This window comes from Scyliorhinus canicula, chromosome 1 (assembly GCF_902713615.1).
Source record: "Scyliorhinus canicula chromosome 1, sScyCan1.1, whole genome shotgun sequence".
Taxonomy (NCBI): Eukaryota; Metazoa; Chordata; class Chondrichthyes; order Carcharhiniformes; family Scyliorhinidae; genus Scyliorhinus; species Scyliorhinus canicula.
This window is the reverse complement of record NC_052146.1, coordinates 61,790,747-61,805,102: the sequence shown is the minus strand read 5'-3', so window position 1 is coordinate 61,805,102 and position 14,356 is coordinate 61,790,747. Positions and strand designations below refer to the sequence as shown.

General features: G+C 45.3%; 1 protein-coding gene across 1 annotated transcript in view; it reads left to right on the top strand.

Annotated features, from left to right (window-relative positions):
- kremen1 (kringle containing transmembrane protein 1) overlaps nt 1-14,356 on the top strand; it is a 224,400-nt gene that overhangs the window by 160,311 nt on the left and 49,733 nt on the right. The window contains 4 exon segments of the mRNA XM_038791451.1: nt 2,279-2,611; nt 7,986-8,092; nt 8,095-8,155; nt 8,237-8,321. Coding sequence (XP_038647379.1) covers nt 2,279-2,611; nt 7,986-8,092; nt 8,095-8,155; nt 8,237-8,321 — 586 coding nt within the window.

Here is a 14,356-nt window from a genome sequence, read left to right as displayed (position 1 = left end):
TGGCGGTTGTGAGAAACATATGGTCTTCACAGCCATGCTGATGTTACACTGCACTGGCTGCACTCTCACAGAGGCAATTGGTTTTGGCTACAAGTCCCTCTCATCTTGAGCACCAGATGCAGGCCGAACATCAGTACTGAGGGAGTGCCAGAAGTGCAATCTTACAAAAGAATCATTAAACTGAGACACCCTCTCAGGTTCACTTGAAAGATCCTCTGGAATTATTTTGAAGAAGAGCAAGAGAGTTCTCCCAGTGTTCTAGCCGATATGTATCCCTCAACCAACACCTAAAAAGCAGATTATCTGGTCATTATCACATTGTTGTTTGTCGGAGCTCACTGTGCATAAACTGACTGCTGTGTTTCCTACAATGTAATAATGACTATGCTTCAATTGGCTGTGAAGTGCTTTTGGATGTCCTGAGATTGGGGCGCACATCTTTCTTTCTTTTAGTCATTATGCCACCAAGTGGGCGGCTCGTAGCACAGTGGTTAGCACTGTTGCTTCACAGCTCCAGGGTCCTAGGTTCAATTCCTGGCTTGGGTCACTGTCTGTGCGGAATCTGCACGTTCTCCCCGTGTCTGCGTGGGTTTCCTCTGGGTGCTCCGGTTTCCTCCCATAATCCAAAGATGTGCAGGTAAGGTGGATTGGCCATGCTAAATTGTCCTTAGTGTCCAAAAAGGTTAGGTAGGGTTGCAGGGATTGGATTTGGTGTGGGCTTGGGTTGGGTGCTCTTTTTGGGAGCAGGTGAGACTCGATGGGCCGAATAACCTCCTTCTGTTCTGTAAATTCTATGATCTATTTTTGTTGGGTTTTTTAAATATAAATTTAGCGTACCCAATTATTTTTTTCCAATTAAGGGGCAATTTAGTGTGGCCAGTCCACCTAGCCTGCACATCCTTGGGTCGTGGGGCCGAAACCCATGCAAACACAGGGGGAATATGCAAACTCCACATGGACAGTGACCCAGAGCCGGGATCAAATCTGGAACCTCGGCGCCGTGAGGCTGCAGGGCTAACCCACTGCACCACCGTGCTGCCCACAAATTCTATGATCTATGATCTATACGTGAGAATGTATTTATTTTTATTATCCTTTTCGTGAATCATGTCATCGGAGTAAAGCCACTTTGCACGCAGTGCTACTAGTTGTGAAGCATGTGTGGTCAATCTGGTCCAGGAGGATCCAAAGCCTCCATCCTGCCTATGAAGTACCCAGTTTCTACTCGCTGTCCCCTTTCGATTCTCGTATGTTGCCAGCTGGGGAATTGTTGCAGGTGAATGAGCAATCATCATGCAATGTGACTTCAGTTCATGGGCGTAAGGCCACAGGACCTGGAACTGGTTGTGAAATGCAGCTTCTGAACTAAACCGCATTCAGTTCAGTCAGATCCAAGCCATGGGGGTCACAGTTCCTTCAGAAACAAATGGCTTGATTCCAAGCACAGATTCTGGTCTTGATTTTAAAATATATGACCCGTAAATTGCTTGTCCTGATGGAGCAATCCAAAATATGTACTTTTTTGTCGTCTTCCTTGCTCCCAGATTCTTTTGATTCAACCCCTCCCCAGTGCTGTGTTCTTTGTTTTTGTTCTTCAGGATGGTGAAGGTTGTAGTGTTAACAAAGAACAGCAAGCAGTGTTTAACAAACAAAGCTAATTTATTGCACCACACTGAATTAGATTCAAACATATTACTAAGGAATTAGATAAGTAAAGATTACACGACACTTCGACAATAGTAAGTTATTCTGTCAGCTCAGCTATTTTACACCTACTCTGTCTGGCTCCCTTCCACTCTCTCCCCGAAGTCGAGGAGGCATGTGATATTTATATGGTTGCCCTATAGTACTATCTAGAGACTAGAGTAGTAACATTACATTACATTACAGTGGGCTGGTTTAGCACACTGGGCTAAATCGCTGGCTTTTAAAGCAGACCAAGGCAGGCCAGCAGCACGGTTCGATTCCCGTACCAGCCTCCCCGAACAGGCGGCAGAATGTGGCGACTAGGGCTTTTCACAATAACTTCATTGAAGCCTACTCGTGACAATAAGCGATTTTCATTTTTCATTTCATTTCCTTTCAGATTAATGCTTAATGTACTCTATAATATCCACATATTGTGACACCCAGTTTTCTTTTTTTTAACAATTTTACCACGGAGAGAACAGCCTATCCTGGCATAGTTCTAATCAGTAAGTAATGAATGAATAAGGACCTTTTGATTGAAAACCTTACTTGACCTCATACTTTCTCTCTCTCTCCCTATCTCCTGCAGCAATGATCGGGGCTTGTGGTGGGAATTATTCGACGGATGCTGGCATCATTTACTCGCCTGATTTCCCTGACAACTACGCCAGCGGTAGAGTGTGCTACTGGACCATTCAGGTGCCGGGCGCCTCTCTCATCCGGTTTGACTTTGCCCTGTTTGACATTCGGGACACGAGCGACATGGTGGAGTTCCTGGACGGCCGCAGCAATGACGTTCTCGCCAGGTTCGATGGAAGAAACCGGCCGTACGACAGCTTGAACGTGTCGGCCAGCTTTGTCATTTTGTACTTTTACTCTGACCGAGTTAACCAAGCTGAGGGATTCGCCGTCTTGTACAAAGGTAGGCATGGCGCCCAAGATGTACTTTGGAGTGGGAGGGAGAGAATCCAGCTGTTTTGTTCCACTTAGGAACCAATGACATTGGTAGAAATGTTCTGCTGGAAGAGTTTGAGGAGCTAGGATCCAAATTACAACACAGAGACTCAAAGGTTTATAGACTGTTACCTGAGTCACAGGCTAGTTGGAATAGATCAAACAGATTAGAAAATTAAATGTATGGTTCAAAGAATAGTGTGGGAAGAAAGGGTTTTGATCCATGGGGCCCTTGCACCAGTACAGGTGAAAGAGGAAGTTAATCCATTCAGATGGGTCCCACTTAAACCAAAGGGATATCAGTGAACCTGGCAATCCATATAACTAGGGCTGTTACATCTTTAACCTGAAAGAATTGGGATGGAAGGAGTCAGGCGAAGGCAGAATTAGAAACCTAAAAAGAAAAGTTGAAACAATGGAGCAGTGGAGTGACTTGGCTAAATATAAGGAAAGGACAGAGGACATGATTTTCTGCTTCCAATCATGTCAGGAGGATTTGGTGAAGGGAGCAGAAAATATTGCGAGAACATCCAAATCGATTCTATGTCAACTGAAACGTGTGATGCCATTGTGCCAAGGCGGCAATGCCAGAGGGCGTGCGGAGTTCCAGGCCTTTAAAAATCGCACCAGATCCTCTTATGGCACGGTGGGCGAATCAGATACTGCCCCCCAGTGATACATCGTGGAAGCCGATCTTTGATTTTTCTTTTCCAAGTTCTCCATTATGTAGCAGAGAAAGCCGCTGTTGCTGGGTTCCATGCCGCTTTTCCTGCCCGCTTATCGGTCTTTACCAATTTCCAGAAAAACCTCCCTGAGAGAGTTTAATGGGAATAATACCTCCCTCAAAATCAAAGTGGCAAAAATGAAAGTTTATTTATCTGAGCACACAAACATTTGTAATAAAGTAGGTCAACTAATGGCACAAATAGAGATTAATGATTCTGATCTAATTGACATTAAAGAGACATGGGGCAGAATCTCACCCCACTGCCACCTTCACCACCCCCCCCCCCCCCTCCCCACTGGCAGGCTTACAGGTGGTGTCATGGGAATGTCACTTTAAGAAATGTTTGTCTGCTCAAGTGGCTGCAGTGATGCCAGAGTGTGGGTTCTGGCTCTGCTTTTTAGTTTCGCTTTGAGGAACAGCTTTGGTGTCTGTGTTTTTTGGTTTCGTTTTAGTGTTGGAGCTGAAGCCAGCCAAAGAAGGTGTAATTTTGATCTCTCTGCAATCTAAAGACTATCTCTAGATCATTTGGTGAATTCAGAGTGATAACTGCTTTCAGTAGAGAATTTAAACCTGATGTGCTTCTGTAAAAAGGATTTTTGTCTTCTGGATGTTAAAAGGAGAGTTTAAGGATTACTTAGAGTGTTGTATTCTTTGTGGGGTGTATTTGAATTGATGGTTGCTAAGATGTTCACTGTATGTTTTAAAAAGGTTAACTGAGTTCATAGAATAAACATTGTTTTGCTTTAAAAATTACTTTTAAATTTCTGCTGCACCACACCTGTGGAGTGGGCCATCTGCTCCCCATACCACAATCAAGTAAAAGTTGTGAGTCAGGTGAACTCCATGATACACTTTTGGGTTCTCTAAACCCTGGCCCTTAACAGTGGGAAGAGCCTTCCTGCCACCTGCTCCCCACCTGCTCTCAATTTTACAGGGCATGGGTGATGTTGCGTTCGGCCTGCCCTTCATCACTCTAATTGAGGCCCTTAAGTGGCCAATTAATGGCCAAATAATAACCGCTTCCAACTGGCCTTAATACTTAGGCTGGTGGAAGAAGGTCAGGTCAGGGATGGTGAGGAGAGAGGAAAGCTTTGTAATGTTACCCTGCTAAAGCCTCGGGTGTTAAAGGAAGGTCTCCAGCCAATTAACGCTCCTTGATATGGCTGAGGACCAGCCAGCATTGATGGGGATGTGTTCTGTGCAGACCTTTTGGGTGGCATGTGGGAAACCCGACCACCCATTAAATTCTGTCCATAGTTACAAGATGACCAAGGTTAAGAAATAAATATCTCAGGGTAGAAAACAATTTGAAAGGACGCAGAGAATGGAAAAAGTGGAGGAGGAGCACTGATAATAAAGGATGATATAAGGGCAGTGGTGAGAAAGGATCTTGGCACAGAAAATCAGCAAATGAATTCAGCATGGGTGAGATTTGGAATAATTAATTTGTAGAATGCTTTCACAAGAGTGCCCAGAATAATATGTTGTGGAACTAACTAGGGATTAACTGATATTAGATCTAATTTTGTGCAATGTGGAAGGTTTAATTTGTAATCTTATAGGAAGGCTCATCTGGGAAAAAGTGATTGTAATACAATTAAATATCACATTAAGTAAAGCAATGTTTTCTAGCCCCAAACAAAAACTCTTGAATTTAAACAGAGCCAATTACACAGGTATGAGAGGAGAGCTGACGAAGGCTAATTCGGTTAATGGACTAAACGATATGGTTGTGAATTAACAGTGTGAAACATTTAAGGAAAGATGTTTCACAAAAGTGCATTCAATTTTTTTTAAAACTCAGGAAGGAAGATCCATCCGTGGTTTATTAAGACAGTTCAGGACAGCATTAAATAAGAGGCGTAGAATGATGCAAAAAATATTAATAAACTTGAGGATTGGCAGTGTTTCAGAAACCAGCAAATGTTGATCAAAAAGTTGATAAAAGGGAATAAATCGAAAGGGAGTAAACCAGCCATGGTAAACTTAAGGCAATTAATATCAGTCAAGAAAAAGAGTTGGTGAATATTAGGATGGACTGGTTATGATTTTTCCAAATTTCCCCAGATTCTGGAAGAGTCCTCATAGATTAGAAGTTAGTAAATATAACTCTGTGATTCGAGCAAGGAGGGAAAGAAAACAGGGAACATCATAAAAAGATATTATTAAGGAAGTTTTAACAATGCTCTTGGAAAATCACAGTATGATCGGACAAAGTCAACATGGGAAAGGGCAGTTTTGGTCCCTTTCTAAGGACAGACGTACATGTCTTGGAGGTGGTACAGTGAATTTTCATGAGATTGGTTCTTGGGGTTGTCTTCTGAGGAGAGGCTGAGGTAATTGGCCCCGTATTCTCTGGAATTCAGAATAATCAGAGGGGATCCCATTGAACAAGATTCAGAAAGGGCTTGATAGGACAACCACTGAGAGGTTGTTTCCCCTGGCTGGGGAATCTAAAACACAGAAGCACAACTTCAGGATAAGAGGTTATCAAGTATGATTGAGATGAAGAAAAATGTCTTCACTCAAAGGGTTGTGGATCTTTAGAATGTTGTACTCCAGGGGGGCTGAGGACGTTCAATTATTTAATATATTTAAGACTGAGATGGACAGATTTTTAATGTCTGAGGGAATCAAGGTGACATGGGGAGTGGTCAGGATAGTGGAATTGAGGTAGGAGATCAGCTATGACCATGTTGAATGATGTAGGATGCTTGAGGGGCCAAAAGCTCTATTATTGCTCCCATTTCTTATGCTCTTATATTCTTCGGGTGGGATTTTTAGGCCCTTCCCGTTGGTGGGACCTTCCAGTCCAGCCGATGGTGACACTCCATGGCGGATTCCCTGGCGGCTGGCGGGCCTACAAGATGCCATAGTCCTTGGTAGGGCCAGAAGTTCCCACTGGCAGCCATTGGCGAGTCTCATCAGCCGCTAGAATAAATCCAAGCCTTACATAATTTCCTGCCCTTGAAGTTTATCAATGCCATTCCAAACAAGCTGCTCTGCTCTCCAGCAACCTATTGTAAACAGGCAAGAAATCACTGATGTAAACAAAGGAAATTGGCAGATTTAGAGTATTCATTGTGACGTCTTTGTTTATCCTCCCTCCATCTAATGATGCTCTCTCTATAAATGTTCTATTGATCTCAGAGTTTACATGTGAGAATAATTACAAGTTTAAGGAGACCCACCTTTTTGAATTAGTATTTGGCAAACCTGTCCTTGCTTTTTAAACGTGCACACGTACATACGTCATCGCTTACTCACCCTTGCAAAGACACACATGCAATCTACGCATGTGCACAACTCAGTGATGGAAATGACGCTATCTTGTGTAACGACACTTTGGTGAAAATGATATGCTGCAATTTTGCTAATGGACAGTGGTGTCTCTTTAAATGCTACAAATGTAGCATAATTAATGGTGCCAGTCCAGTCAGGTTATATGCTGTTCTTGGGATTCATAGTGGTTTCATTATGTTAAACTACTTCAAAAATAATTACCCCTGCTGCTAGGAAGCAGGACAAAAATAGATTATGCCTTCTCTGCATTAGAAACAAATTGTAGTGTGCCTTTAAATGGTTGAAGTTTATGACTGTGTCTCTATAGAGTGGACTGGAGAATCCATTCTGAGCACCTTCTGTCCAAGTATTCTGTCTAAGCTGATAGCCATTTCAAAAACTGAGCTACTTTACCACTCTCATGGATTTAAAATTTATCCTAAAGCAGTAAGGGGAGAAAAGCCCCGCAAGAACAGACCAATAAACATCAAGTGGAGCAACTTTTTCCCCTGCTGTATCTTTGTGTCGCTAGCGGCGCCTCAAAACACTGGCAGCTCTCTAATGGAAACTAAATTCCCACACACTCTAGTCACAACATGACAGTGTTAGCCAGCTTTGACAAAGAGTTATCGGACTCGAAACGTTAGCTCTTTTCTCTGCCTACAGATGCTGCCAGACCAGCTGAGATTTTCCAGCATTTTCCCTTTCGTTTCAGATTCCAGCATCCGCAGTAATTTGCTTTTATCCAGGGATAGAGTCAGGACTTGAGCTGCCTAAATGCAACTGGTGTGTGGGCCCCACTCTTTCACAATGTGGAGAATAACTTCTGCTGTGGTATGCAGTGGGGTGAGTAAACACACACACGGTGCCTGCTGCTGGCAGGCAGAAAGTGAGCTGCAGCCTGCAGTGGGCATGCATAACAACACTTCATCATCCAAGGGCCAACCTTGGCCCCAGATTGGCCTGGTATTGGTACAAGTGCCACCCTTACCGGCCCTGCACATTTCCCTTTCAGATTTCAGGATGTACTTCGACAATGACTTACGAACGGCAAGATTTAAACTGAAGACCTTTTTGAAATGGTGCTCAAAACTAATTGAGAAGTGGCTAAAATGTTAATGTGTCTCTCCCTCTGCGATGGTTAAAAAGATTGTGAGGGAGGAAGGTCCAAATTTAAAGTGCCCCATTGTGAGTTTGAATTAGACTCCCAGACAAAGGAAGGGAAGGCTTTCAAGTGGTTCATTGTAATTAATCCTTCAGGGGAGATACATGTTTATTGTGTGTTTTAAATGGATTACAAATCTCCCTCTGCTGACCGCTGTCATCTCCACAGCAATAAAAGACAGCCCCCGCGCCCAGTCTCCAGCAAGCAAGAACGATATAAATGCATCGGATGTGATAACCGGAGAGGGTGGGGTCCTGGCACCAACGCGTGCACGGGGTCGTCAAAGATCCTTTACTTCATCACAGCAAGCCCCAGCCAATCGAACCAGAACATGCCAGGTGAGTACCGCTCTGCCACTGGACAGTGCCTTCTGTTTAACATCACTGGCCCCTACTAACCAACCCTGCACTTATTTACAGTGTGGACTATCTACGCCTTGGCAGCCCTGCTGACACTGACGGCAATCGCAATGGTTTCTAAGATTCTTCTTCATCTAACAGTGAAGTAAGTTTTGAGGAGGTTTCATCCTTGTCTCAAAGCAGAGACAGTTTTCATTTGAAGTAAATGCGAGTAATGGGCATTTAATCCAGTGGCCAGTGTCTCTGGGTAAAGAACCTACCTCTGACATCCCCTCTATATCTTCCACCATTTATCTTAAATTTATGTCCCCTTGTAATGGTGTGTTCCACCCGGGGAAAAGTCTCTGACTGTCTACTCTATCTATTCCCCTGATCATCTTATAAACCTCTATCAAGTCGCCCCTCATCCTTCTCCGTTCTAATGAGAAAAGGCCTAGAACCCTCAACCTTTCCTCGTATGACCTACTCTCCATTCCAGGCAACATCCTGGTAAATCTCCTTTGCACCTTTTCCAAAGCTTCCACATCGTTCCTAAAATGAGGTGACCAGAACTGCACACAGTACTCCAAGTGTGGCCTGACCAAGGTTTTGTACAGCTGCATCATCACCTCACGGCTCTTCTGCGAGGTGTGGGTATTTAGCTCAGGAAAGTTACACCTTCAGCACCCAGTATGTCTGTATCGTCTCAGAGCCCTGCAACAGCATCAACTGGTAAAAGAATATAAATCAGTGGCTTACAGTAAATTGGCAATGTCTCACTTGAGGAGTCAATGACAATCCAACATCACACTGATTTCTGAGTCGCTTTCTGCTGGCTTTGTTCCATTTGTTTAACATGTACACCATGCATTCAATTTCATCTCCCATCTGGCTGAACATTTCCATAAATGATCCAGAATCCTTCTCAATTCTTGAGCTGCTTTTGCCTCCCTATAATGTCACCTGAGAATGTGTACTCAACGGAAATAGGGAAATGAAGAGCTAATCTGTGTTTGGTTTGTCAAGAGCCATCACGCAGATACTGTCCAATCACACCATGTTACCAATAGCCATAATGAAGTACATCAACTAGTAATCATCACAGAAGGAAGCCCGTCATATCGGCGTCAACTCTCTGAATGAGCAGTTCACCTGGTCCCACTCCCCTGCCTTCTCCCGGTGATCCTGCGTATTCTTCCTTTTCGGATGATCCAATTCCTTTGAATGCTCAATTTATTCCTGTCCTCACCATAATCCTGGGCAGTGCATTTTCAGATCCTCCCTCTATTCTCAATCCTTCCACCAATGGGAACAGTATTTCCCTATCCACTCTGTCCATGATTTTAAATATTTTGATCAAAATTCCCCTCAACCTTCTCTTCCCCAAGGAAAATGGTCCCAACTTCTCCAATCGAGCTGCACAAAGTTCCTTACCTATGGAACCATTCACCAGAATCTTTTCTGCACTCTCTCTAATGCCTTCACAACTGTCCTGAAGTGTGGTACGCAGAACTGAATGAAATAGTCTAATTGAAACCTGGTGTTTGATATGAGTGTAACATGGCCTCCTTCTGCACTGTAAATTCTATGATAATCTATGATAACCTCCTTGCTCTTGTAGTCTATCCCTCCATCAATAAAGCCTGAGATGCTATATGTTTTATTAATTGCTCTCTCAACCTGGCCTGCCACCTTTGATAATTTATACAGGTTCACCAAGTTCTGCTGCTTGTGGACCCCGTTCAGAACCATGGGCGGGATTCTGTGATCCTCAGGCTAAGTGTTGACGCCGTCAGAAATGCCATCGTATTTGTCGACGGCGTCAACACAGCCTCAGGATCATTCTGGCCCCTACAGGGCCCAGCACGGCACTGGAGCGGTTCACGCGGCTCCAGCTGTTTGTCCCGGCGTGAAATGGGCGCTGTGGGATCCGCGCATTTGCAGTGGCAACCGCGCCAACGTGCACATGCGCAGCGGCACTGGCGCCAACGCATGCATGCGCAATGGCTTCTTTCAACGCGCCGGCCCGATGCAACTTGGCGCAGGACTACAGGAGCTGGCGCGGAAGAAAGGAGGCCGCCAGCCAGAGAGCCCGGCCCGCCGATCGGTGGGCCTCGATCGCGGGCCAGGCCACATCGGAGGGTTGGATCCCCCCTCCCGCAGGGCACCCCCCGGCCCTCTCACGCTGAGTTCCTGCCGGCTGAGAACAGGTGTGGACGGCGCCGGCAGGACTCGGTGTATTTATGATGACCGCTCGGCTCATCCTGGGACGAGAATTGGTCGGGGGGGAGCGCGTAAAGCGCCCCCCGACCAGCACCATTGCCAACCACACCGGTGCCAATGGCACCGATTCTCTGTTCTGCGGGGAATTGCGTGCTGGCGTCGGGGCGGTGTGGTGCGATTCGCGCCGGTCACGGGGATTCTCCGGCCTGGCCCCGGGCTGAGAGAATCCCGCCCCACATTCTTTATTTTGTATTGTCTCTCTGTGTCGTTCCTACTAAAATGAATCACTTCACACCTCTTTACATTGAACCTCATGTGCCACTTGTCTGCCCATTTCATCAACACCATTTTGCGTTATTTATAATATCTATGAACAGCTACTATCGGGGTTGACCAAAAGACCAATTGTTGGAGAAATAATAGATCAACCATGAAAAAAAATTGACACAATAAAGAGTCATTCTGCTCATCCATCTAGTGCCCAAATTCTTCAGTTGCAACACCCAGCTGAATTTTGTGCATTGGTAATGGTTCGGAATGTAGTAGCCAATGGGGAAATGCTGACTACTAAGCATAAAATGTATCGGAAAGCAAGTGAAAATAGGCTGCAGTCCCCAGTGATGAAATATAGATATTGAATGAAGGATGCCTGTTTTATGAATATATGTATAATACTGTATTAAGCCAGAGAGGGCAAAGTATTGATTGAGTCCAATTTAGGGCATCAATCATTAATAGAAACATCGGGGGCTACTCTCCCAAATGGAGCCCAAGTGTTTGCGCCGTCGTGAACGCCGTCGCATTTCACGACGGTGCAAAACCGGCACAGGGACGACCGATTCTGGCCCCACAGGGGGACTGTTTCAGCGTGCCGGCCCCGACAACATGGCATCGCTGTTCAGGGGCCGGCCGTGCTGGAAACTAGGCCCGGGGGGGAGGGGGGAGAGGCCGGCCCGCCGATCGGTGAGACCTGATCGCGGGCAGACCCCATTGGAGCCCCCCTCCCCCCCACAGGCCGCGCCCCCACGACTGTTCGCGCAGAGTTCCCGCTGGCAGAGACCAGGGGTGAACGGCGCCGGCGGCACTCTATGTCGTATCCGCGCCACCGCTCGGCGCATCCGTGCCGGAGAATAGGCGACCCCGCCGATTCCAGTGGCCGGTGCCGTGCCACCCGCACTGGCGCAAATGCTGCCGATTCTCCGCACCTCAGAGTATCGCGCGCCGGCATCGGGGCGTCGTGGTGCAGTTGCGGCCATTCTCAGGCACGGTGCGTGGCTCGGAGAATCGCCCCATCATGTTCTGGATTGATGTACCAATTATTTACACAATTCAAAATGGAGCAGTTGACTGATGTAATACGTGAGCTGGGGATTCCTTGTGCCAGAGGACAGAATTGCGAAGAAAAACTGGAAGAACTTGAGCTTTCAGTCTTAAAAAAAAGCCACAGAGAGAACACTTAACACTGGAACATATGATACTGAGGACATAGTTTAGTTTGAAGCAATGTTCTATGACAGCAGGAGCTGAAACGTAGAAAAGGTAAATTAAGGATTGGTATCAGGAGGTTCTTCATATGAAGAACGAGCAACAGGTAGAATGGGCTTGGCATAGAGGCATTGAGGCACAAACACTTGAATCTCATGGGAAGCAGCTGAATGCTGCTTTCAGAGAACTCCAGGGTCTTTATGGTGAGAAATCTTGAAAATCTGAATACAAATTCCAGATTGTAGCAGCCTCCATGTTGGTCTGTCTTTTGTTTAGTTTAACAGCTTTGGTGTTGTACTTTGTTGGTCCTGAGGGAGAACTCAGAACACAGAGAAATGTGTTTCTGCTCCAAAGTGGAATGTAATGATGCTATTAGTGTCTCCAATTCAATCTGAGTGGTTTCATTGGGCAGTTATCAGTGCTACAGCCATCATGCTGTGAGATGTATGGAACTAGTTCTGGATGTACAGTCAACCAGAAGCAAAAACCAGTGAATCTGGCAGCAGCCCAGCAGCCCTACGAATGCATGTGCTCCTGCTACTGCCAGAAAATGGAAAACCTGATCAGTTATATCCCTTGAATGCTGTTGGCCTGGCTCTGGTAGTGCTGAAACCCCTTTTGTACATACCATACATAGCAACAGGACAAAGCCATTCAGCCTGTCGTCATTCAGTTAGAGCATGGCTGATTGATGCCTCGACTCCATTTTCCCACCTTTGCTCATATCCCTTGCTACTCTCGCCCAATAAAATCTACCGATCGCATTCGGGAAAGTTCCAATTCTTCCAGAATCTTCAGGCTTTTAGGGGAGAAAACTCCAGAACCTCATTACCCTTTGTGTGGGACAGGTGCTTCTGATTTAACTCCAAAGTGGCCCAGCTCTAATTCTGAGATGACTCCCTCTCTTTGTTGAATCATGCATCAGAATGAATCGATTCATTCTATCTACTCCTTCGAGTCCATGTATCATTTTAAATACCCTGATCAGATCACCCCTCCATTTTCTCTCCTAAGGAGAGCTGGATTTATGGAACGTTTCCTCTTCATTTGCCCTCTCAAGCTGCAGAATCATTCTGCTGAACCTATGTTGTCCTCCGTCAGAGGCCAGTATACCCTTCCTGAGATGTGAGGCATCAATTTCCGAGTTCCCCACGGGCTCAAATCCCGTTATGGCCGCAAAACCTCACGAGATGGTCACACAGGATTTGCTCTGGTAAGATCTCACCCCCCCCCCCCCCCCCCCCCCGATTATTATTATTACTTTGCCATTTTTTGGGACAATCCCCCCCCCCCCCCCCCCAACATGGTGTCCAAAACTGAATATAGGACTACAGAATGGTTTGACCAAGGTTTCATACAACTAATGCATACATTCTTGCCTTTTGTATTCCAGTAACCTATGTTGTGCCATCGCTGGGCCCGAGTGGCATTATTGAGGTTTCTTTGGCTTTAAATATACCCCCAGCCATCTGATCCTTCCCAATAAAGTAACTGGTGATGATTGTAAAATAACCTGCTTCTCGTACATGCTGAACTTCAACAGTGCCAGTGAGAAGTAAAGTCTGAGCCACCTATCAGCCTTAAAAGCGATCCAGCCATCAATAAACCTCATGGTAACTAACATGAAAAAATAGCTGGAATGATATAAAAGACTTTTGTTAAAAAAAAACTTTTGAAGAATGAGTTCTGGTAAGGTCATCAAGGAGCTGGCTCATAGCAGTTACTGATAATAGCAACATGAAGCACTGAGGTTGAAACAGTGCAGTATAATACTAAATACATTGAGTTATATCGCCAGATGCTAATCAAAAAATGAACTGTGGCGTCACCATTTGTTATTCATTTTTAACATTCTTTCATGGGATCTGGATGTTGCCAGTAAGGCCAACATTTGTTGCCCATCCTTAATTGGCCTTGAACTGAGTGACTTGCTGGGTCATTTCAGAGGATACTTAAATGTCAACCACATTGCAATGGATCTCGAGTCACATGTAGGCCAGACCAGGTCAAGATGGAAGATTTCCTGGATCCCTAAATTTTAGCGTGGGCAATCCATCTAACCTGCAAATCTTTAGGTTGTGAGAGCGAAACCCACACATACACAGGGAGAATGTGCAAACTCAGGACAGTGACCCAGGACTGGGATCGAACCTGGGACCTCGGCGCCGTGAGGCAGCAATGCTAACCACTGCGCCACCATGCTGTCCCTCCTGGATCCCTAAATGACATTCGCGAACAAGAACTTTTATGACAATTGATGATGGGTTTCATGGCCATGGATTGAGATTTCATGGATTGAGACTAGTTTTCAATTCCAGATTTTATAAATTGAACTTAAATCCCACTGGCTGTGATGGTGGAATTTGAATCCATGTTCCCAGAGCATTAGCCCGGATCCTCCGATTACCAGACATTATCACACTGCCACCAATAATATTGAACAACATGATTTTGACACAATTTTTTGTATGTAACTTTAGTAAGTAATGCAAT